Consider the following 22,352-nt stretch of genomic DNA (forward strand, 5'->3'; position numbering starts at 1 on the left):
TCGGCGAGCTCCGCTGGGCGGCGGGGGGCCCCGAGGCGCACGGGCGCCAGGACAGAGCTCCTAAGCCACGGGCGGCGCGGGCTCCCTTCGGGGCAGTGAGCCCCACCCCGCGCATGGGGTCGGGTCCCGGCGTTTGATCGCCCGGGGGCCGCCCTGGCCCTCCCGGGACCCCGAGGCGGGACCGCGGGGCCCCCACCGGGGCGGGCGGGCAGGGCGCACCGAGCGCGCCACGCGGCGCCTGGCTGGGAGGAGGGCGGCGGGGCGGGGGCGGGCGCGCCGGGGCGGTGCCGAGCCGGCTCCTCCTCCTCCTCGGCCTCCACCTCCCCTCCGTCCTCAGGCTCAGCCGCCGTGCCGCCCGGCCGCTCCTCCTTCCTCCCCGGGCGACCGCGGCGATGTTTAACCGCGCCGTGAGCCGGCTCAGCAGGAAGCGGCCGCCGTCAGGTAAGCGGCTCCCGGGCCGGCGGGCTGGGGTTCGGGGCCCCCGAGGAGCCGCCCCGGCCGCCGCTGCCCGCCCGGGGTCCCGGGCATCCTTCCCTCCCTCCTGTGTTCGGGCGCGGCTTGGCGATGCCACCCGACGAGAGTCGCCGCGGACCGCGCCACTTCTCCTCGCTCCTTTCAGCGTCCCTGCGGCAGCCGCCGCTGCGGGAGCGCAAAGTTCCCCCCCCCCCCACCTCCACCCCCTGAGAGGCGCTGCGGGGAGGAAGTTTGGACAAAAGGGGGAACAACAGCAGTTTTCTTTTTAGTGATGGTCTGCGAGGAGAAAGGAGATCCCAAACACCCCAAACTTTGGAGGGAGTGTGGGCTCTAGATCCGAAAGCAGAACGTCGCGCGGGGCCCTTCTCCCTGGAGTTCTCTGCCTCTCTGTCCGCTGCGGGCGTCGTTGCGAATGATGCCCGCGCGGCGCCCAGAGGAGGCACGACCGGACCCCGGGGCACCGGACTGGCAGCGGGGCCTGGGCTGCCCGGCGCCTTCAGTTCTGCGCTGCGGAGCCCAAATGTGGGCGCGCCGAGGAGGGTGAACAGCAGGGTGGAGAATGCACATCTGTAGTTGGCGCCGGGGAGCGCTGACATTACCGTGCACTGGGCTTGGCTGTCCCAACGGCCCAGCCTGAGCCACAATTCGGAGCAATTTGATAGGGCAAAGAATCCACGGTGGAGACGGGACCATGCCTTTGATTCCAACCATCTTACCGTTTTTGTGCAGAGTAGTAGCTGTGCCCCTCTGAGCTCGTCATGTGGGCCCGGGTCTCAGTTCACCCAGTTCTGTGTTGTCTCTCCACCCGTAGGACGACCTCATGAGACAGGTACTGTCTCCTGGTATTGGCCACGTTCCAGAGGAGGGAACGGAAGCCAAGAGTCATTAGGTAACTCGCCCCAAGTCACACTTAGGAGGCGATGGAGAATCTGACACCCAGGTTTGCCTGATTCTGGAGTTGGGAGGCTTTTCTGCAGTGTTCCACTCCCAAACTGACTTCTTCATGGTGCTAAGAGTCTGTGCTGGTTGGTCCGTGCCCTCTTCTCACTATCATATTTTATGAGGGACATTGCAGGTAAGAGGATGAACTGGGACCAGACAGGCTGGGACCAAATCCCACCTCCACTGCTGTGGAAACTTTGTGTCTGTGCAGATGAGGATCTGCAAAATGGGAATAAAATAGCTATCCCTCTTTGAGCACTTACATGGAGCTGGTTTCCCGTCCATTATGCAAATCATTGCATTCATAGTCAGGACAACCCTTAAAAAGTAGGACTTCATAGGGTCATGGTAAAGAGCTTGTATTAGTGTTAGTGGTCACGTAAATCTTGCCGTGTTGTCTGAGGGTCAAAGGATTCCTTTGTGGGGGTTCATTTCAGCCGATCCCTGTTGTTGAGTATTCACAGGCCTGGGGAGTGGTAGTCAGAGCCTGGACTCTGGAGTTAAACTCCTGGTTCCTGCCCTGACTCTATCATTTAGTGATCTTGGGCAAGTTACTTGACCTCTGAGCCAATTGCTAAATTATCGGGAAATCTGAGAACTGTCTGCTAAGTCATGGATAGCTTGAAATTGACTGTTGGTGGGTATTTATACCATGGAAATCGACAAATGTTAAAAATCAAGCTTGCCCTCCCCCCGCAGGAGAGCTGGTTTACTAGCACACCTCTGTGTCTGTTTTCCCGCCTGTAAAGTGGGTTTCATAGAGTTGTGGGATCAAACACACTAAAACATATGAAGTCCCCAGTGCATTGCCTGGCACGTAATAAATGAATAATAATGGTTAGCTTCCCCCTTTCCTATGATAAACAGAGCTGCTCTGAACTTCTCTGCCTGAGTTATTCATTGCTTTGCTCTCATTTGGGGGCATACATGGTTTTGGAGAGAGGGTGTTATATGTGTGTAGGTTCACTCCAGAAAGACTGGGGCAGTGTTAGGGATACCAGTGGAGTGTACCTCTTTTAGGGCGGCAACTTTTCAGCCTTATGAAATAGGGTTCGGTCACAAATACAAAGATTAGTAGCTAAGCATCATGGATGGGTATTTGATGCCTGACCTCTAAGAGCCCAATGTCCTTAGGATGTTTAGGTTGAAAGTATGCCCCACTGATGGGAAAGGGCAAATGAGGCCCTGCCATTTGGGCATCACCATCCAGCAGTGAGAAAAGAAGGAGTCAAGTGAGAAGGGGGGACTGTGGGCCTGGGGTGGATGTACCGGGAAGCCAGCCAAGTGATCCATGAGACCCTGTGCAACATTTTTATTTGGTCATTTTGAATTGTTTTTCCTAAAGTGGCTCTCCAAATTGTATAAGCTTCCAGCCCCACAAGTGCTGGATCCACTCCTGCAGACCCCTGATATGGACCCGGCTACACTCCTGCCTCCCAGAACCTTCTACTGGAGACTTTTCCTGCTTTTCAGCAAAACCGTATTGGAGACAGGCTCTTCAAGCTGAGGATTTGGAGTTCCTAACCCCTAATTCCTAGGCTCAAAATGCTGTTCCTTATTCTGCTTTCTGAGATTTCTCGAAGTGTGTTCGTGAGCCACCTGGGGGTGGGGAGGGCATCGATAAAATGCAGCTTCCCAGGCCACACCCTGGGCCCACTGGTTCAGTCTTGGGAACCCAAGGTGGGAGGGCGAGGAGGCTGCATTTTCAACAAGTGCCCCCAGTGATTCTGATGCCACTGAAGTGCAAGGACCCCTTGAGGGACTCTGACCACCCTTTGCCCCTCACAACCACTTATGCTGTTGATGACGCTACTCACCTGAAAAGCAAAGCCAAAGCCACAGCCTTCCGTCTGCCAGCAGATTGAGGGGTGACCCGTTGAGGGAATCCCCACCCTGCCAGGCAGACCATGGCCCTCCCCAGGGCGGGGGGCCTGTTGTACATGATCCCATTAAACCCTTGGGACCAGTTTCAGATTTATTGCTGGGCTTAAGTTTTCACTTAGAGGTGACAGTCAGCATCGCAATTTAACGTCTTTGTTTTAACAACCCAGCAGCCGGGCAATCTTGGCCCCCCAGGGAAACTTTCCCTGCAGAACATCACTGGCCCAGGACTGTGGGTTCAGGGAGAGCAACGCAGGGACAGAGTGGCGGGGCTGGGCCGCGGAAGGGGTGTTGATTTAAACCAGTGTGGTCAGCCACGTGGTCGGCGCCAGCTCTGAATGCCGCAAAGAGCAGCCTGTAGACGGTGGGGGTCAGGTGCTAATGATGCTCTTTTTTTTTTTTTTTTTTTTTTTTTTTTTATGCCTTCATTGACTTTGTGTGGGACGGATGTCTCCTTTTGTCACTGTTAGGCATTTGGGGAACCTAAGCAGGTGCCTGGGGGGGCCACTTCCTGGGACTTCCTGGATGAACTGAGCCACTTCCCCCGCTGGGCTTGAGTAATGCCCTCCGCCTCAGGCGCTGGGCTCGGAAGCTTGCTGTTTAAATTGTACTAAATTTACTCTCCTTGGTATCTTCTGCTTCCCTCAGATAGCTCTCCGCTGCAGCAGGCCCCGGGAGGGACGGTGGGGGCGGAGGGGGCCTGGGCAGGCGACAGCAGCAGCTCCCTGATAAGAGCTGTCAGGAGGCGTCCACTGGGAGGAAACAGCCCCACGCGGGCTCCTGGGGACTCATTTCCCTTCTAAGCCAGTTCGCATCCCTCCAGGCCTTGCCGAGTGCCCGTGGGTCAGCTGTGCTGCCCCCTCTGCGCGGTGCTCGGGGACCCCTCATCTGGCCCGCCTTCTCTCCTGGCCCCGTTTCCCCGTTCTTGCTGTGCCCTTGGGCGGCTGGGCATTCCCACTTCTGCCCCTTTGCTTCCCGAGGGTGTCCTCTGTCCTAAGTCTTCTCCCAAAGCTGGGTCTCCCTGCTCCCTGCCGCTCTCTCTAGCCTCATGCCTCCCTCCCTCTCTGCCCCCGAAATGCAGCCTGTCCACTTTGTCTTTTCCTGGACAGCTGTGGAGGCCACCAAGGGGCAGGGACTTGACAGGAGCAGCCCATTTAGGAGGGGACAGACCAGAGAACTCAGCTCCCTGACCCAAGTCCGGAGCTATCTGCATGGCCTCGCTCAGGATCCACTTGGTCATTTTGTTCAAATATATTTGGGGTGGGGCACCTGGGTGGCTCCATCGGTTAAGCATTGGGCTCAGGTCATGATCTTATAGTTCATGAGTTCGAGCCCTGCATCGGGCTCTGTGCTGACAGTTTGAAGCCTGGAGCCTGCTTCGGATCCTGTGTCTCCCTCTCTCTACCCCTCACCTGCTCACACTCTGTCTCTCTCTCTCTCTCTCTCTCAAAAATAAGTAAACATTAAAAAAATATATATTTAGAGCTGAGATATGTATGTATGTGTATATATATATATATATATATATATATATATATATGTAATGGGGAGCTGCTGAATTTTCTTTCCTGTCTCCCTTCTTCCTTTTTTCCCTTTCTTCCTTTCTCCAGTCAGGACATTATAAACAAAGCCATCATCAGTCATCTTTATCATCCCATGAACAAAAGGGCATTTTAACACCCTGAATAGTAAAGATATAATCTTGTGTAAAGAAATGTCCTGGGGACGCCTGGGTGACTCAGTCCGGTGAGCATCCGACTCTTGATTTTGGTTCAGGTCATGATCTCACGGTTCATAGATTCGAGCCCTGCGTTGGGCTGTGTGCACTGATTGCATGGGGCCTGCTTGGGATTCTCCATCTCCTCTCTCTCTCTCTGCCCCTCCCCTGCTCACACTCTCTTTGTCTCTCTCATAATACATACATACATACATACATACATACATACATGCTCACACTCTCTTTGTCTCTCTCATAATACATACATACATACATACATGCATGCATACTTACATACATAAATAAACTTTAAAAAGAAATGTCCTGATACTCAGGAATCTTCTAGAAGTTGTTGCATCTAGGGAGAGGCCCTGGATACGCAAGGGACAGAGCTGAGAGGAAGCCCTGTTCTACTGTGCTCCCTCTTCGGCCTCTTGAATTTTGTACCATGTAAATAAATATAATGATCTCTTTCCTAAGAATAACCCAGGGCTGTCCTTACTGCATCAAGACAGCTCACTTGGTAAATATTTCCTTATCCTTCTTCTCATTTCTTCACGAACCGGTGAAATAAACTCCGTGCCAGCCTGTGGCATTGTGGGCAGACGGCCATCTGGGAACTCCTGGTCTCACCTTCTCAATTAATTTTAAGTTCCGTGAGAAAGAGGGCCCCGCCTTTTACTTCTTGCGTCTGTCACTGCCCTTCCCTTTCCAGGCTCTGATGCCAACTTAGGGTTGAATCCTACCTCGTCTCCTTCTTCGCTTGCTCCTTGGAGCCGGTTTATTGAACCTTGTTGTGCCTCTGTTTCCTTCTCTGTAAAATGGGCCAAAGATGAGCCCGACTTCTACGGGTCACTGGGAAGTTGAGACAGGATATAGTAAGTGCTCAGTCAAGCAGCTATTTTTACAGCTGTCATCCTCACTGTCTCGCCCCCAATCTATCAGAAAACGTTCATCAATGTAAACATGACCATGAACGCCAGGCACTGCTGACCCTGAGGACGACGCAGTTCTTACTCAAGAAATGCACAGTCTCTCTGATCCTGGAGGGGGGGATGTCATTTACTTGCCTCTCGATAGGGGCCGGGGGCAGCAGGGGCGGGGGGGCGGCGGGGGAGTGAGGGCACATTTATGCATGACTGTCAGGCCCCCAGGGGAAGCACAGGGGCTTCTGGGAAGTGAAGAAAATAATGACAGGGTCTTCATTTTCACCCCCAGGATAGGGCTCCTGGGTAATTTTATTTTTTCTGGGTCTTTGCCTAGAAAGTGAAGATTCTAGGGAGTCTACAAATAACAGTCTGGCGTTCTTATTTCCTTCCCTCTGGTAGAAACTGGAAACCAGTGGCCATCTGTTGTTTAGTCCACTCAAAAGAGGATGTGGAGGCTTGTTTTTCCTCCAGACCCAAGGGTGTTCAGGAGACCCGCAGCCCCCTGGCCTGTCTCCCACGAAGCGTCTCTGAGAAGGCAGTGGGTTTTTGGGCTGTGTGAAGCTCCTCAAGTGGACCCTGGAGCATGGAACGTAAGGAGTGACCCCCACCTCCTTTGGTGATGACCTCAGCTTGTGTGTTGCCCGGGTGACAGCGGGGCAGGGCAGGGGCTGGGGGGAGCGAGGAGTGCAGGCACAGGTGCACAGGTGACCTTTGGAGGCACTGCCTGAGCAGTCAGCTTTCTCTGAGGTCTCTGGCTTCACGTGAAAAATGCCATGATGCCTTTTCTGAGCCCAGCCAACCCTCTGCAGCCCTCTCACCCTCTCTGGTCTTTGATGCTTGCTATTAGTAGGATTATTTTTAAGCTTTTTCATTTTTGTTATTATATTCTGCTAATTGCCATTCATGCAGACCTCCGCACCAAGGGAATTGCATGCTTGAAGGATAGTTATTCTCAGAAGTTAGATACTGGAGCCGAAAAACACTTAAGTAATATTTAGATAGAGTGTTTCCATGACCCAGTTTCTGTGGAGCCTTACATAGATCACCAGTTGTAACAAACTGATTCTCTGCTTCTAAGTTTGGAAAAAAGAAAAAGTCTTTTTTTTTTTTAATGTAATATGTTTGATGTGGCATAGTTGATATGAAGTTTTAAATAAGCTTCTTGGGGGTGCACTTTCCTTGAATATTTATGGGAGTATGGCGTGTGAGTGTGCGTGTGTGTGTGTGTGTGTGTGTGTGTTGTACCAAACCACTTTAGAATTTTGGAGTGAACATTTCTGCCTCTTCCTAGGCTTGAATATTTGGCTTGTTTTCTTTAATGATGCTGTAAGTTTTGGGGGGTACTTAGGATAGACTCTTTGATGTTGGACGTTGACTCTGCTTTGAGGAAGTTGGTATTGAGATTTTATTAGAACATTATTTGACTGGGGAAAACTGTCTAGGCAGGATAATTACCCAGACCTTCCTGCAGACTAATAGCAGGAATCCAGGCTGCAAGCATTCAGTTTCGATGAGTGTTACGGATGCCTTTTGAGTATGGATTTCCAAGGAGTTAATGTCTGGCGAAAGCCCCTGATAGATATGACATCATAGCATCTATAAATAATGCATTACGAAATACGCTGCAAGCAACCAGCCTCCGCCATCTGTATCTTTGAAATACTGGCTTTTACTGAAGCCAGAAACCACAGAGAACCGCATAAATGTAAATGGAGAGTGTATGGACACTGTGTTTGAGTGTTAGATGATGCTGGCCCGGTCTCGTGTGGGTTTTTGTCTACGTAGAATTCCTTCTCAGTTTTCTCAGGCTTTCCCCACGGTGCAGATGGTATCTTTCTCTTCAAGGCTGCTATGTTCTGGCCTTGGTGAGTGTGAGGACCGGCAGATGTCAAAACTAAAAATGGCCCTCGAGTCTCATGGTGAAGGTCGTGCTTGGACCCTGACACCCCCACCCCCCGCCCCTTTCCTAGCTGGGTGACCCTTGCAAGTTACCACACTTCATCTGTGTTTCCTCATCTGTGAAGTGGGGATAATATTAATCACACCACAGGGTCCTTGTGAGAAGTGGATGATTTAACTCACAGAAAAAGCTTGGAACAGTACCCAGCGCCCTATAAGCAATTTATAAGTGTTCACTGTTGTTATTAGCTGATGATACATTAGTGTGAAGATAAGTTTATTGAGAAATAAGTATTATGCCTACAAAAATTTGATTTAAAATGCTTTAACTTTTCTTTTTTTTTTAAGAGACAGAGAGCGAGCAGGGGAGGGGCAGAGAGAGAGGGAGATACAGAATCCAAAGCAGGCTTCAGGCTCTGAGCTGTCTGCAGAGAGCCTGATGCGGGGCTTGAACCCACGAATTGTGAGATCGTGACCTGAGTGGGAGCCGGATGCTTAACTGACTGAACCACCCAGGCGCCCCGATCTGAAGTGCTTTGAAGAGCCCAGGAGATTAAAAAAATTTTTTTCCAGGGGTTCCTGGGTGGCCCAGTCAGTAAAGTGTCTGACCCTTGATTTCAGCTCAGGTCATGATCTCACGGTTTGTGAGTTCAAGCCCCACACTGACGGCCTGGAGCCTATTTGGGATTCTCTCTCTCTCCCTCTCTCTGTCCCTCCCCTTCTTGCTCTCTGTCTCTCTTTCTAAAAATAAATAAGGTTAAAAGATTAAAAAAAATTTTTTTCCATTGCGAAAATATTTTATAGGTGAACTAAAAACAATAAGAAAAGATAAACAGATCTGGACAAAATTGAAACAAACAAATGTTATCAGCAATAATTCGTTACTAGCTTGAGTGATCTTAAAGCTGCTAGAAAAATATGTTTGACTGTTTTTTCCCACCTGTGCATTCCAAGCTTACTTTCTTGTGTAATCCACCCCAACCGGCAACTTTTGTCAATGAAAAAGCAAAGGGGGAATATTACACCTTTATGGCTCCAAGTGCCGGGAGTTGAGAAGCTGGGAACTCTTGATTTTGTTTTATTCTTAAGTTCAGATGTAAACCTGCTTGCTATGGAGAGAGGTTATTTCTTTTTCTTATAATTATTGGACTGATTGTAACATTGAAGGTGAACTTATCTTAGGACGCCTTTACATATGTGCATTGGGAAGTAGCGAAAGTCTCCTGAGCAGGGGACCCTGAGTAGAAATACCCTGAGTTAAGGGGCAATCTCTAGAGTAGTACCAAATAGGGCGGGCCTCTGCTCAGTCTCGCTGGAGGTCAGGATAATGACTTGGAAAAGAGATACATCATTAAATGAATGGAGTGTGCAAATGCTGCTCTCTCCAGAGCTATCTATGCATGTTGCTACCAATCAAGAAGGATTAAGAAAAACAGGCGTAGCCAGAAGCCTCCATCAGGCTTTTGAAAGATAATCAGGAAGTCTTGGAAAAATTCAAACCAATATTTCTGGGGAAAGTGAGAAAACATGGCAGACAGAGTGTGGGTAGAAGATTCCTATGGTCAGGGTGGTTGGGGCAGAAGGTGGGCAGAAAGGCAAGAAGGAACTTGTTTGTTTGTTTGTTTGTTTGTTTTTTAATGCATGTTTATTATTTGTTTCTTTTTTGTTGTTTTTTTAAAATATAATTTATTGTCAAATTGGTTTTCATAGTGTATGTTTATTTTTGAGAGAGAGACAGAGAGACAGAGAGGGAGACAGCACGAGTTGGGGAGGGGCAGAGAGAGAGAGAGAGAGGGAGATGCACAGAATCCGAAGCAGGCTCCAGGCTCCGAGCTGTCAGCACAGAGCCCATGTGGGGCTCGAACCCACGAATCTTGAGATCATGACCTGAGCTGAAGTCTGACACTTAACTGACTGAGCTCCCCGGGTGCCCCGGATTTTGTCTCTGTCCAGGGCAGCAAACCCAGACACTAGTAACCACAGCAGCAAACCCAGACACTAGTAACCACGGCCAAGGAGAGTAGTGAGCTATATCTTGGTGTCCTTTCTGAGCCAGCTCTGGAAATTCCGTGCCCTTCTGTAACAGTGTCGTGGGAGATGTATTCCTTTACTTTTGGTGGCACGGAGGTGGTAGCCCCACAGAGAACTGAGAGGAAGGGCTATTTATTTTTCAAAGTCTCCGGGTTCTGGAGCAGTCTGGGGTTCTGTGGAGGTGGTCCTTATAGGGACAGTCGCCTTCACACGTAAGTCCCAATACTGGTTCCATCAAGGAGTTCTAGTTCATTTTACCCCCTGAACCTTTATTTCCCAGTAAGGAAAATAAGGGGACTAGACCAGACTAGTGGGCATTGAATTCTAAGACTTTTTGTTCAAGTGAAAGCTGGCACAGAAGCCTAACATGCCAAATGATTAGAGTATGAAATAAAGGGTAGGGGAGGTACAATTATCTCATGGTGGGGCCAGATATCCTCTCTCTCAGTTAACCAGACAATCTGGTTAACTCTTTTGGCTACATGAGAATCCACCAAGTGTATTTATTTTCAAGACAGTGTGGCAGCGAAAGCCCAAGGGTGGTTTGGTTTATTATTGAAAAGAATGCCAGGAGTCTTGGAATCCTTTCAGACCTAGGTTGAAAACTTATGGGCAAAGTAGGTGTTCTGCGACACGGAGAGGAATTTGTGGCTGCCTAAGACTGTTCCCGGAATAGCCCACTTGTGTCTCTGCATTTATTTACTTAAGAGAAGGTCTGCTGAGGAAATGGAGTAAATTGTCAAGCTGTATTCAAGGACAGGACCGTAAATTGGTGAAATGCTTGGCAGAATGAACCCTCTTGCAGAACTTTCTTATAATAATGGCCTTTTAACTTGATTTATACTTTGTGGGGAAGAAACTCGGTGTTTAGAAGCTTGCCATTCTAGCATTTGCAAAGAGAGCAGGGGACTAATTTAATATCCACGAACTGAAGATTCACTTTAGAGAAGCGTCGGGTCCATTTGTGATGTGTTCGAGTGAGTTTGCTTCGCGATTAGAGGGATAGATTTGTCCCAAATAATTCTCTTATGTGCTCCATCACCAATGCGTATTGAAACACAGCGCCCAGCTGGGGTTTCTGGCTTCTGTTTTGTTCAGCCGGAGTCAGCCAGTGAATGTCTAAAATCCAGGTGGTTGGGCGCCTGGGTGGCTTAGTCGTTAAGCATCTGACTCTTGATTTCGGCTCAGGTTATGATCTCACAGTTTGTGAGTTCAAGCCCTGCATCAGGCTCTGCACGGACAGTGAGGAGCCTGCTTGGGGTCTGTCCACCGCCCCCCCCCCCCACCTTCCCCTGTTTGCTCTCTCTCTCTTAAAATAAATAAAAATAAACTTTAAAAATAAATAAATAAAATAAATCCAGGTAGTTTTCCCAGATGCTGGGAGACGGTCTCAGCTGCTTGAGAAATTAACACGTGTGTTGATCCCCAATAGAACATGAAGATCATGGAAGTTGAGTTACTATTAAGTACAATGTATCATGATATGACTTCCCTCCAAAAACATTTGAGGGGCACCTGGGTGGCTCAGTTGGTTAAGCATCCAGCTTCCGTTCAGGTCATGATTTCACAGCTCCGTGAGTTCGAGCCCCGCCTCAGGCTCTGTGCTGACAACTTGGAACCTGGGGCCTGCTTCAGATGTGTCTCCCTCTCTCTCTGTCCCTCCCCTGCTTGTGCGCTCTCTGTCTCTCTCTTTCTCAAAATAAATAAATAAACATTAAAAAAAAAACAGTAACAAAAGCAAAAACATTTTAAACTGTATGGCATCCTGGCTATTTGCAGCAATTAATATTCATAAGACTTTTTTTCATTTATCCTTTTCGAATGGTTTGCTTTGCCGATATTTTAGTTAAAAGCTTATTTTCTCCTACGTTCAAACTTTTCTTTATAGAAACATGTTTCTACTTTGAAAACAAAAAGGCAATGGAGAAAAAAAATATTAGGTATAAAAATAGTTCACTTGATAGATCATTATTTTAGGGAAGAGGAGAGAGGAACTAACGTTTGTTGAGAGTGCAGCGTGAGCTTCTAGATGGCTGGTGTGCTTCCTCTTTTAGTCCTTGGATAATGGGAGAGATAGGAGGATTATCTTTACCTTCCACACAGAATGTTGCCCCTTACCACACAGTTTGAATTGGCCTAACTGGGTTTGGAACCTGGGCCCATCCGAAGTGGCATTCCATGGTTTTTTCCTTGACTCCAGGAAGGGGCCAAACTCTGGAGAATGAGGCATGTTTGTGCTGTCACTTCCTCTCAGGCGAGTAGCCTCAGTGTGTTAGCTGGAGGTCCCCTGTCCCCTTTCCTTCAGTCAAGGGACTTTGCAGGTGTCTTGAGGAAGAGAATGCATCAGATGTGCAGGTGCAGTCATTCATTCATTCAGTCTACACACAGAGGAACAGTGTGATGCTGAGCCATATTGGAGCCTGAGGCAAAACGAAAAATCAGTAATACCGATCCTGTCTTTATTTAAAATTTTGATATTTTGCTCGTGATGGAATTCTTTCCATTAATTTTGATTTTTCAAAATCATGCATGAAAATACCATTTATGTTCATGCCTGAGGTTTTTTTCTGGGGGGGGGCAACCCCCTGAAATTTTGCACCTGCAGCCAGTGCTCCCTTTTCCCACTCCATCCCAGCCCTGGTACATACTTTTATTTATGTGTCAGGCAATGAGCCACATGTTGCAGATTCAAGGTAAAGATATACAGAAGCTTTCAGATGATTGAGTCAGTCATACAAATAATCACAACACAGCACGATAATTACAAGACTGTGCACAAAGTGTAATGGGGAAGGAGTAGCCATTGAGTCGGGGTCCCTGGGGAGATGGCTTGAATGAGACTTGAGGGCTGCCTGAGGGTTGGCCAGTGGTCATGTGGATGGAGGAAGGATGGGTGGAGAGTGGTAGAAAATGGCAAGGCCCTTTTGTCATTGCTCTGAGCCTCAGTTTCCCTAACCTGTAACATGGAGAAAATGGCAGTGCCTACTTCATAAGGTCACTATCAGGACTGGAATGATTTCCCTGGGTTAAGTGCCTAGAATATAATTATCCTGGCACATAATATATATTTGATGATGATGATGTTGATGATGATGATGATTTTGATGACCATTATATGCAGATATTTTAAAATGAAAGTATCTTTGAGCCACAAACACATCCTGAACTTTGCTTTGCAGACATCCACAGCAGTGATGGGAGTCCCAGCAGCAGCCACCAGAACCCCAAGAGCACAGCCAAATGGGCAGCCTCCCTGGAGAATCTGCTTGAAGACCCAGAAGGCGTGAAAAGATTTAGGGTTTGCCTTTTTCATTGTTGACCGGGATTGATGCAACCCACGAAGAAGTTTAGATGTCTGTGGGGGAAACACAGGATGTTGTTGTTTTTTTTTTTTTTTTCAACACTGAAAATGTTAAACACTGTTTAACACTGAGAATAAGGACTTCTCAGTTGTCATGGCCGAGATGGCTTTCCTGGATGGCCATGGAACAGAACTGAGGGGCATACACAGACTGTTTCTGGTTTTCATCTGGCTGGATGGGAGCGGGTAGGGGTGATGGGGACGAGGTACCATGCTCGCTGGCAGAATCTACAAAGAATTTCCAGATCTGTGACACCGGGGAGGGGGTGATCTGGGTCTCTCTGATGTGAAGGTTTGTTCCCTTGTGCATTGGGGATTCCCAGGACTCATTATTAATAGAGTGAGAGGGGTGGACAACAGCTAGAAAAGTGAGGTTGAACCCAGAGAGGAGGGCGGATGGATGGGAAGTGTCAGTCCTGCCGACAAAGAGCTGCTCTGGCTCGCAGAAACCCCAGGTGTCAGAAGAACCGCGTGTGACTTCTGAGAATGCCCGGTATCTGCCTGAGTCCCACCAACTACTGTCTTTTTTTTTTAATTTTTTTTCAACATTTTTTAATTTATTTTTGGGACAGAGAGAGACAGAGCATGAACGGGGGAGGGGCAGAGAGAGAGGGAGACACAGAATCGGAAACAGGCTCCAGGCTCCGAGCCATCAGCCCAGAGCCTGACGCGGGGCTCGAACTCACGGACCGCGAGATCGTGACCTGGCTGAAGTCAGACGCTTAACCGACTGCGCCACCCAGGCGCCCCCCACCAACTCCTGTCTTTAAGTCTTGGGCCAGGTCAGGGCAAGCCCTGATGCTGTCGGTCCCTGATTTGGTGCCGAGGGAGGGGTGACGGCTGGTCTACTGCCATTCCCGGACACCAGGCCATTGCGAGCCCTTTCTGGATCTCACGGAGGACGCTTTCCTGCGCACAGTGGGATAACAGGGTGTACTGCTAACTCCCCAGCGTCTGCCAAACGAAAACTCACCTCCAACTTAAAATCGTTTTCATTGTGGCATTTGCAGACATGCTTAATAGGTTTTCTTTCCTTTTGTTTAAAAAAATGGGGCTGATTTTAGAGGAATGTACTTTGTTTAAACACTGTCTGGAAGGAACTAATATATCTCCCACTTTAATTTACTCTTTGGTAATTTATTGCCAGCTTAGCCTTAGTGAGTAGATTCTTGCCTCATTTTTACTCTTCCTCACAATGTCAAAGTCATTAAGTTCAAATGCGTATGAAATTCTAGCTTTAACATTAAACATGCACTTTGTTTTTCAGGATGGAGTTTTTCGCAGGGTGACTGCACCATAGTCATTTGTTGAATTTTGCCAAACCAGTCCTTGGAGAGAAACACATTATTTGTTTGCTTGTTTGTTTGTTTGTTTGTTGTTAAAGTGGAATACTGCTTGATGTTGTTCCTTCTTTTTATCCACAGGAATTTTTAAAAAAGGAATTCAGTGAAGAAAATGTTTTATTTTGGCTAGCGTGTGAAGATTTTAAGAAAACACAGGATAAGAAGCAGGTATTTCTTCCAGTCTGTAATCACATTCTTGATAATTTTTTCTCTCCTTATAAAGTTCAGCTGCCTTGGGGTGCCTGGGTGGCTCAGTCAGTTAAGCGTTCGTCTTTGGCTCAGGTCATGATCTCACGGTTCATGGGTTCAAACCGTGCGTCGGGCTCTGTGCTGATAGTTCAGAGCCTGGAGTCTGTTTCAGATTCTGTGTCTCCCTCTCTCTCTGCCCCTCCCCTGCTTGCGCTCTGTTTCCCTCTGTCTCTCAAAAATGAATAAACGTTAAAAAAGAATAAAAAAAAAATAGTTCAGCTGCCTTGCCAATAGGCTTTGAAATTGCCTAAAGAGGGGTGCCTGCCTGGGTGGCTCAGTCGGTTAAGTGTCCGACTTCAGCTCAAGTCATGATCTCACAATCCGTGAGTTCGAGCCCCGTGTTGGGCTCTGTGCTGACAGCTCAGAGCCTGGAGCCTGCTTCGGATTCTGCCTCTCTCTCTGCCCCTGCCCCACTCGAGTGCACACATGCGCGTACAACATGCTCTCTCTCTCAAAAATAATAAACATTAAAAAATTGTTTAAAAAGAAAAGAAATTGCCTAAAGAAATCAGATCTATATTGGATTTGGGGAAAGACTGAAGCTTCAGATTAGGTCTCTTGGGTGGATCAAATATTAATAGTTTTAAAAAGTGTGTTAATTTTTAAATGGAGTAGTTCAGATGGACAAATATTTAAAGCAAAAATGGCAATTTATGTCGTTTCAAGTTCATCATCGCACACGATTTTTTTCTTCATGAATAAGTTACGAGGATGCTTCCCCAGAGTTTGACGTGTTGGCATTTTGTACGGATGTAGTAAAACGATAAGCAGATGTGTGGCAATAAAAGTGCTACTCGAATCAGATAGATTGTCAATTATTCAACATATCTTTACAAAACATCCTGCCATTGGCAGGGGTCCCACAGAGAAAGTTTCTGACTGTCCTCCTGGGTATATGTGTGCTCTTTGCAGGAGGTCGCCTTTAATTCTGACGTCACTGGATTTTCTGTCCTTGAAGGTTGAGTGCGAGGGGAGGTGAAGGAGATTACGGGGAAGGAGGCCTGTGGATCGGGTGTGTTTGTGAAGCCTGTGCCTGTGTATGTCTAAGAGGCTCCCAGCTAAATGCCTACAGGGGCTGGTGAGGAACATGCATTCGCAAGGCTTTTGGTGTGAGGCTATAGGGAGTAGTGGGGACTGGGGCCACTGTGGGCAGCCAGCATTGCCTCCAGCGGCTGCGGCTGAGTGTAGCTGACTTTGGCAGTGAGCGCTTGGGGGTCTGTGGCTCTCTGGGCTTCCCCATGCTTCGAGTTCTGCCCACCTACGTTTTCACTTGCCCACCCTTGCCCCCAGAACCCTGAGGGGCGGGCCTTTCTTCCTGAGGCCCCTTCTACCTTCTTCAGCCTGGTACGGCCTGGTTTTCCAGAGAAATTGGGCGTTCGGATTCTTATGAAACCACTCGATTCTATAAATGTTGGAACTGATTTTCAAAAGATGGAAAACCTTGCCTGCCAAACGAAACACATCCCTGGGCAGATGCAGCCTGTGGGCTACCGGTCTTGAGCCTCTGTCTCCAAAAGCCGGGCTCCACGAGGCCGGCAGCCGTTATGTGTTTGTAGACGACAACTTGGAAAGTGTTCATCATTGGTTTATTCAAAGCCTTTTCCTGACTCAGACACACTTCTCCCAAGATGGAGCAAAGGGGCCTTCTTTCCGCTGCTTTCCTCTCAGTGGGGGCAAGGACGGATGCTAAGATTTGTTCTCTTTAGCTCAAATTTCTTAGGTCAGCCTAGAAAGCCTTCCCAGGAAGGACTCTTGGCATTTGCTTCTTTCAAGCTTCTTCTTCTCCTTGGATGACTTTGTCTGAGCCTCCCGGGTGTTGAATGGCCTCTGGGGAAAAGGGAGCAGATGGCCTGGCCTGCCTTGGAAAGCTAGGATGCCACCCTGGAGGCAGAAGCACTCAGTTTCCCTTTGGCCCCATATCCAGGACAGGGCCCAGGTACCACTGTTCATAAATGCTGCACCGTGTAATTGATTTGCCCAGCCTCAGTCTAAAACCCGGGGTGACAGTCAAGCAGGCAAACAGGTGATGTTCATTTTTTCTGCCATATTCTTTGTGTGTTGAGGGTGAGGGGGGCCTACAGATCAGCCAGCCCTCTCCCCCGGCCCCCCTGCCACGTTGTCCTCATCGGGAGGCTGAGATCCCCCTGCAGCTGAGCTGGGACTTGGACCAGCATTCTGAGGTCCCCCAAGCCGCTCTCCCTGCACACCGGGCTGGTCTGTCCTTTGGTTCAGCTGAGTTGACCTGATCTTTGTGGAATGCCCGCTCAGGGCCAGGCCTTGTGAAGAGACACCCAGGGACAAGACAGATGAGCTACTTTAGGGAACAGGCATCGATTGGCGAAGCAACTTGTTAAATAAGCCTTGCCAAGTGTGCTGAGCAGAGAAATGGGAAGTGTGGGTTCTGTGGGAACACAGGTGGGGGTCGGTGGGGAAGGTAACACCGAAGTGGACTTTGGTGGGGGTAGTGTTCCTGGAAGAGGGGCCAGCATGTGAGGAGGAATGCCTGGCTAGAAGGGTGAAGGAAGAATGGGTGGCGGGACAGTGGTGCTTGAGGGGCAGGGTGGTTCTGCTGTGTGTGAGGCTGGGGAGGGAGGGGAGCCCACACCTGGAGAGCCTGGGGCCAAGGTGGACACTGGAAAGCCCCGGTGTCGGGTTGCACATCCACACCCTATGGACAGAGCTTCCAGAATCTGGGAGCCCCTCGCCGCACTCCCTCTCCTGGTGCCCAGCCTAAAACCCCTTGGAGGTTTAGTGTCCTTAAGCCTGGAACGTGCCTGGCGATTGGTCTGGGGCAGTGAATGCAGATGGTGTTGGGAAGGAAGGAAGGGAGGGAGGGAGGGAGGGAGGGAGAGAGGAAGCATCGGTGAGGCCCGTGTGGCTCAGTCGTCAGTCTGGGTTATCACACTGAGCCTCATGACTGGCCCCATCCTTCCAGATGTGTGGGCTGTGGTTTGGGAGGTTACACAGAAGTTGCCGAGGCTGCCCAGCTTGGTGCAGACCCAGGTCTCCGACTGCAGGGCCTGGGTATTCTCTAGTGCGTCTGGCTACAGGGGAAGTAAAACCAGGAGTCAACTCTAAATCACTAATTTTAAAAAGTGGAGGGTGGGAAGTGGGCCCAAGCGAATTTCACAAGACTTGTCACGTCTGGTCCAGCGGGGAGTCTGTGGAGGGGGTAACTCTACAGTGAGCCAAGGTGGTGGCAGGATGGATGTGAATCTTACTTTGCCTCTGTTATTTTATTTATTTATTTTTAATGTGTATTTATTTTGAGAGAGAGCACAAGTTGGAGTGAGGGGCAGGAGGAGAGAGAAAGAGAGGGAGGGAGAATCCCAAATAGGCTCCACGTTCAGCCCAATGTGGGGCTTGATCTCATGCCCCTAGGATCGTGACCTGAGCCGAAATCAAGAATTGGACGTTCAAGTGACTGAGCCGCCCAGGTGCCCCTGCCCCATTATTTTAAATAGGACCCGTGCTGGCTTGTTTTTTCATGCTTTTACTAGGATTATCCAGCTAGAACTCTCCAGAGCAGTTACCAACTTATTTGGCATCTTTATTTCTTTATTTCCTTTCGATACTGTCTTCTCGTCCCTCTATCATGCAGGCTCTGTGGGTCTGAGATGGTTGTCTGTTTTCTCCCCACTGTCTCCAAGTACCCAGAGCAGCCTGGTGCAGTGTGGACTTCTGGTTCTCCCCACTCAGGTCAGCTGGCACCTGAGGACCCACCAGGGATGGGAGCCCACCCCCCTCCCCTCCCCTCACACTGCAGTTACAGCCTTAGGGACGGACATGTGTTCTCAGAACTCCAAACAGTGGAATAGTGCTGTGCTCCCTCTGTCTTCCCTGGCCTGTGCTTCGCCTCCTGGCAGGCCCCTTAGATCGGGACGGTCTTGACACTGTGCATGTGTGGCAGGGATGCTGGGCTTTAGGAAGTTGGGAGGGTGACGCCCCACACCCCTGCCCTCCTTGGGGTTCCTGGGGTGGTTGTACCTTTTGGGGTGTTCATACTCAGGCAGCGTTTAAAGCACTTCTCTCCCTTCCCAATGTCTTTATGGCTTGAAATTTTTCTATCAAGTGCCTCTTCCCCATGAATTATCATGAGAGATGGGTCTGTCTTCTAAAACTGAGCAGCACTGGGGCGCCTGGGTGGCTCAGTCGGTTAAGCATCCAATTTTGGCTCGGGTCATGATCTTGCAGTTCATGAGTTCGAGCCCCGCGTCGGGCTCTGTGCTGACAGCTCAGAGCCTGGAGCCTGTTTCGGATTCTGTGTCTCCCTCTCTCTCTGACCCTCTCCTGCTCACACTCTGTGTCTTTCTCTCTCTCTCAAAAATAAATGAACATTTAAAAGAAATTTAAAAAAAAACAGGCAGCATTTATGAGTTATAAAACTTCAGGAAAAGCTCCAACCAAGTGTTCATTCTTTGGGTATCCCTGAATTCGTTCCTTCCTTCATTCATTCCTTCACTCATTCATTCATCTGGCAGCATGTGCATACTGGGCTTGTTCACTGACAGAGATTGAGATGGATATGGCGGTTTGTACAGATTTATAAAAGCCATTGCTCCAAGAGCAACTTGCACTGGCAATTAAGTATAATGATACCTTGCATTTTTACAGTGTTTTAGAATTACAGAGTTATGGGGAGAGGGGTCTATGGTATTTATGATTTTTATCGTATATTATTTAACACTAAAATTTGATCCAGGGTTCAGAGTGTTTGAGCTTCTTATTTAAAGTACCAGTGAAGGTTTTTCTAAAAGGCTAAATGCCATATTCTTTATTAAAAAAGAAATTATTGGGGGCGCCTGGGTGGCTCCGTCGGTTGGGCGTCCAACTTCGGCTCAGGGCATGATCTCACGGCTCGTGAGTTTGAGCCCCGCATCAGGCTCTGTGCTGACAGCTCAGAGCCTGGAGCCTGCTTCAGCTTCTGTATCTCCCTCTCTCTCTGCCCCTCCGCTGTTCATGCTCTGTCTCTCTCTTTCTCTCAAAAATAAATACACATTAAAAAAATAAAAAAAAAATATTTAAAAATCCAAAAGTGGGGACGCCTGGCTGGCTTGGGCGGTTGAGCATTCGACTCTTGGTTTCAGCTCAGGTCATGGTCTCATGATTCATGGGATCAAGCCCCAAGTTGGGCTCCGAGCTGACAGCACGGAGCCTGCTTGGGATTCTCTTTCTCCCTCTCTCTCTCTCTCCCCTCCCCTGCGCTTGCTTCCTCTCTCTCTCTCTCAAAATAAATAAACAGACTTAAAAAAAAAACTAAATAAAAATTCAAAAGTGACCCATGTTCCTTCAGGAGTAAGATGGGCTGATTCCCTTTACCCCACAGTACCCCCTCAGATTTCATTCTCCCTGTGGTTCGGGCTGTGCCTTTCAGCATGAACTTGGCTGGGTCCAGGCTGGTCTGACCGGAGCTCAGCTGCTCCCGGTGTGGTTTAGGTCTGGCATTGGCCTGCCCTGCGCCCCTGTTCCTTCTGAGCTAACTCAGCACTTTTAGATGCTATCTACCAGCTTCCTCTTGCTATAGCTAAGCTTTCACTTACTCACATCACTGTTGACTGTATTTTCACGGTTAAGACTATTCTTTCTTGCCTGCTGCTGAGCCGAAGGGCTCAGGTCATGATCTCACGGTTCGTGGGTTTGAGCCCTGCGTGGGGCTCTGTGCTGACAGCTCAGAGCCTAGAGCCTGGAGCCTGCTTCGGGTTCTGTCCCTCCCCTCTCTGCCCCTCCCCTGTTCATGCTCTCACTCTCTCTCTCTCTCTCTCTCAAAAATAAATAAACGTGAAAAACATCATAATCTCCAGTAGCCCTCTGAAACGCTTCTCAACAGTGTTGCATGGGCTCGGGCCTCTTGGTTTATCTCTGCAGCTGGAGTTCACCCAGGGCCATCCTCTTCTGACCACAGCTCCCACCCAGGCATCCCCGGGTCTTCCTCAGCCGCCACCAGCATCCCCTGGCCCCTTGCCTGCTTTGGGGACCCAGACCCTCCTCCATCCTGAGTCACTCCCTCATGCTGGTGCAGCACGGCCAGCAGTAGCATCTTGAGACAGGGGACGTGACAGGTGGACATTTATAGATCCGGTTGAGTGAATTTTTTTCTACTTTCCCCATTCACTGATAATGTGATAGAACACAGCATTGAATTCTAGGTTGAAAGTCCCTCAGAACTTCAAAAACACTGTCCCTTTGTCTTCCGTTTTTGTCAGGAGTTAGAATTTTATATGTAACCTGTTTGGTTTCTTTTGCTTTTCTCTCCTCGGGAATAGTATAGGCTCTTTTCATCACTGATATTCTTTTTTTTTTTTTTTTTTAAGATTTTATTTTATTTATTTATTTTTTTTTCAACGTTTATTTATTTTTGGGACAGAGAGAGACAGAGCATGAACGGGGGAGGGGCAGAGAGAGAGGGAGACACAGAATCGGAAACAGGCTCCAGGCTCTGAGCCGTCAGCCCAGAGCCTGACGCGGGGCTCGAACTCACGGACCGCGAGATCGTGACCTGGCTGAAGTCGGACGCTTAACCGACTGCGCCACCCAGGCGCCCCTTTAAGATTTTATTTTTAAGTAATCTCCACACCCAACGTGGGGCTCAAACTCAGAACCCTGAAATCAAGAGTCACATGCTCCACCAACTGAGCCAGTCAGGCACTCCCGTCACCAATATCCTAAAACTGTACAGTCAGAGGCTTGGGGGTGGGGTGGGGTGGGGTTCCTTTACCGTGTGGGTACTTGGTGGAGCCTTTTAATCTGGCAGTGTGCAGTTCTGGGGAATGCTGTGTTATTATGTTTATCGTTACCTTTTGTGACTCCTTTCCCTCCACTTTCTTTGGCCTCTTTCCCAATGATGGTTCTCCCCCGCCTGGACTGAGCCCTTCATTTTATCTTTTTTCTCCCTCCTATTTTTTTTTAATCTCTTTGGCTCTTTGTTCCTACTTCTCTTTTGGAGATTTCAACTTCATTTCCACATCCTTCTGTAGAATTTTTTTCTACTTTTATTTTCTCTAGACTGGGGCCCCGTAGTCTCTTCCTGGTGGCCACAAGCCTGATATGCTTACAAACCATATGTATCTCCAGTGCCTTGGGTTGGGACGATTTTGCTGGTAGGCCTATGGTAGAATTCCATTTAACTGTTTGGTGTCTCATTTTTGTCCTCTTCATGCCTCTGTTCTGCAGCTTTCCTGAGTCAATATTTTTCTTTCTTCCTTCCTTCCTTCCTTCCTTCCTTCCTTCCTTCCTTCCTTCCAGTAGGTTCCATGCTGGATGTGGAGCCCAGTGGGGGGGCTTGAACACACAACCCTGAGATCAAGACCTGAGCTGATATCAAGAGTCAGACACTCAACTGACTGAGCCACCCAGGCAACCCCCCCAACCCCCACCCACCCTGAGTCAATTTCTGTAGAGGAGAAAAGTCTAGCCTCCCATGGAGAAGGGACGGGGATAACAGCTCAGGGTTGGGGGCTCAGAGACTTGGGAGTTTAGTGGCTTCTTTCTGCTGTCCTCCTCATCCCTCCCGTCTGGGTTACCTGATG

General features: G+C 49.0%; 1 protein-coding gene across 3 annotated transcripts in view; it reads left to right on the forward strand.

The window, feature by feature from the left end:
* Positions 1–332: 332 nt before the first annotated feature.
* RGS10 (regulator of G protein signaling 10) overlaps positions 333–22,352 on the forward strand; it is a 41,959-nt gene continuing 19,939 nt past the window's right edge. The window contains exons 1-3 of one of the 3 annotated variants that reach the window (XM_030334116.1): positions 333–441; positions 13,053–13,171; positions 14,659–14,745. In XM_030334116.1, coding sequence (XP_030189976.1) covers positions 393–441; positions 13,053–13,171; positions 14,659–14,745 — 255 coding nt within the window. In that variant the 5' untranslated portion in view covers positions 333–392. Of the gene's footprint in view, positions 442–6,341; positions 6,534–13,052; positions 13,172–14,658; positions 14,746–22,352 lie in introns of those variants that run through there. The other 2 variants (XM_032595141.1, XM_030334117.2) reach the window with 2 other exon arrangements.

The sequence above is a fragment of the Lynx canadensis genome, chromosome D2, assembly GCF_007474595.2.
Source record: "Lynx canadensis isolate LIC74 chromosome D2, mLynCan4.pri.v2, whole genome shotgun sequence".
Lineage (NCBI taxonomy): Eukaryota > Metazoa > Chordata > Mammalia > Carnivora > Felidae > Lynx > Lynx canadensis.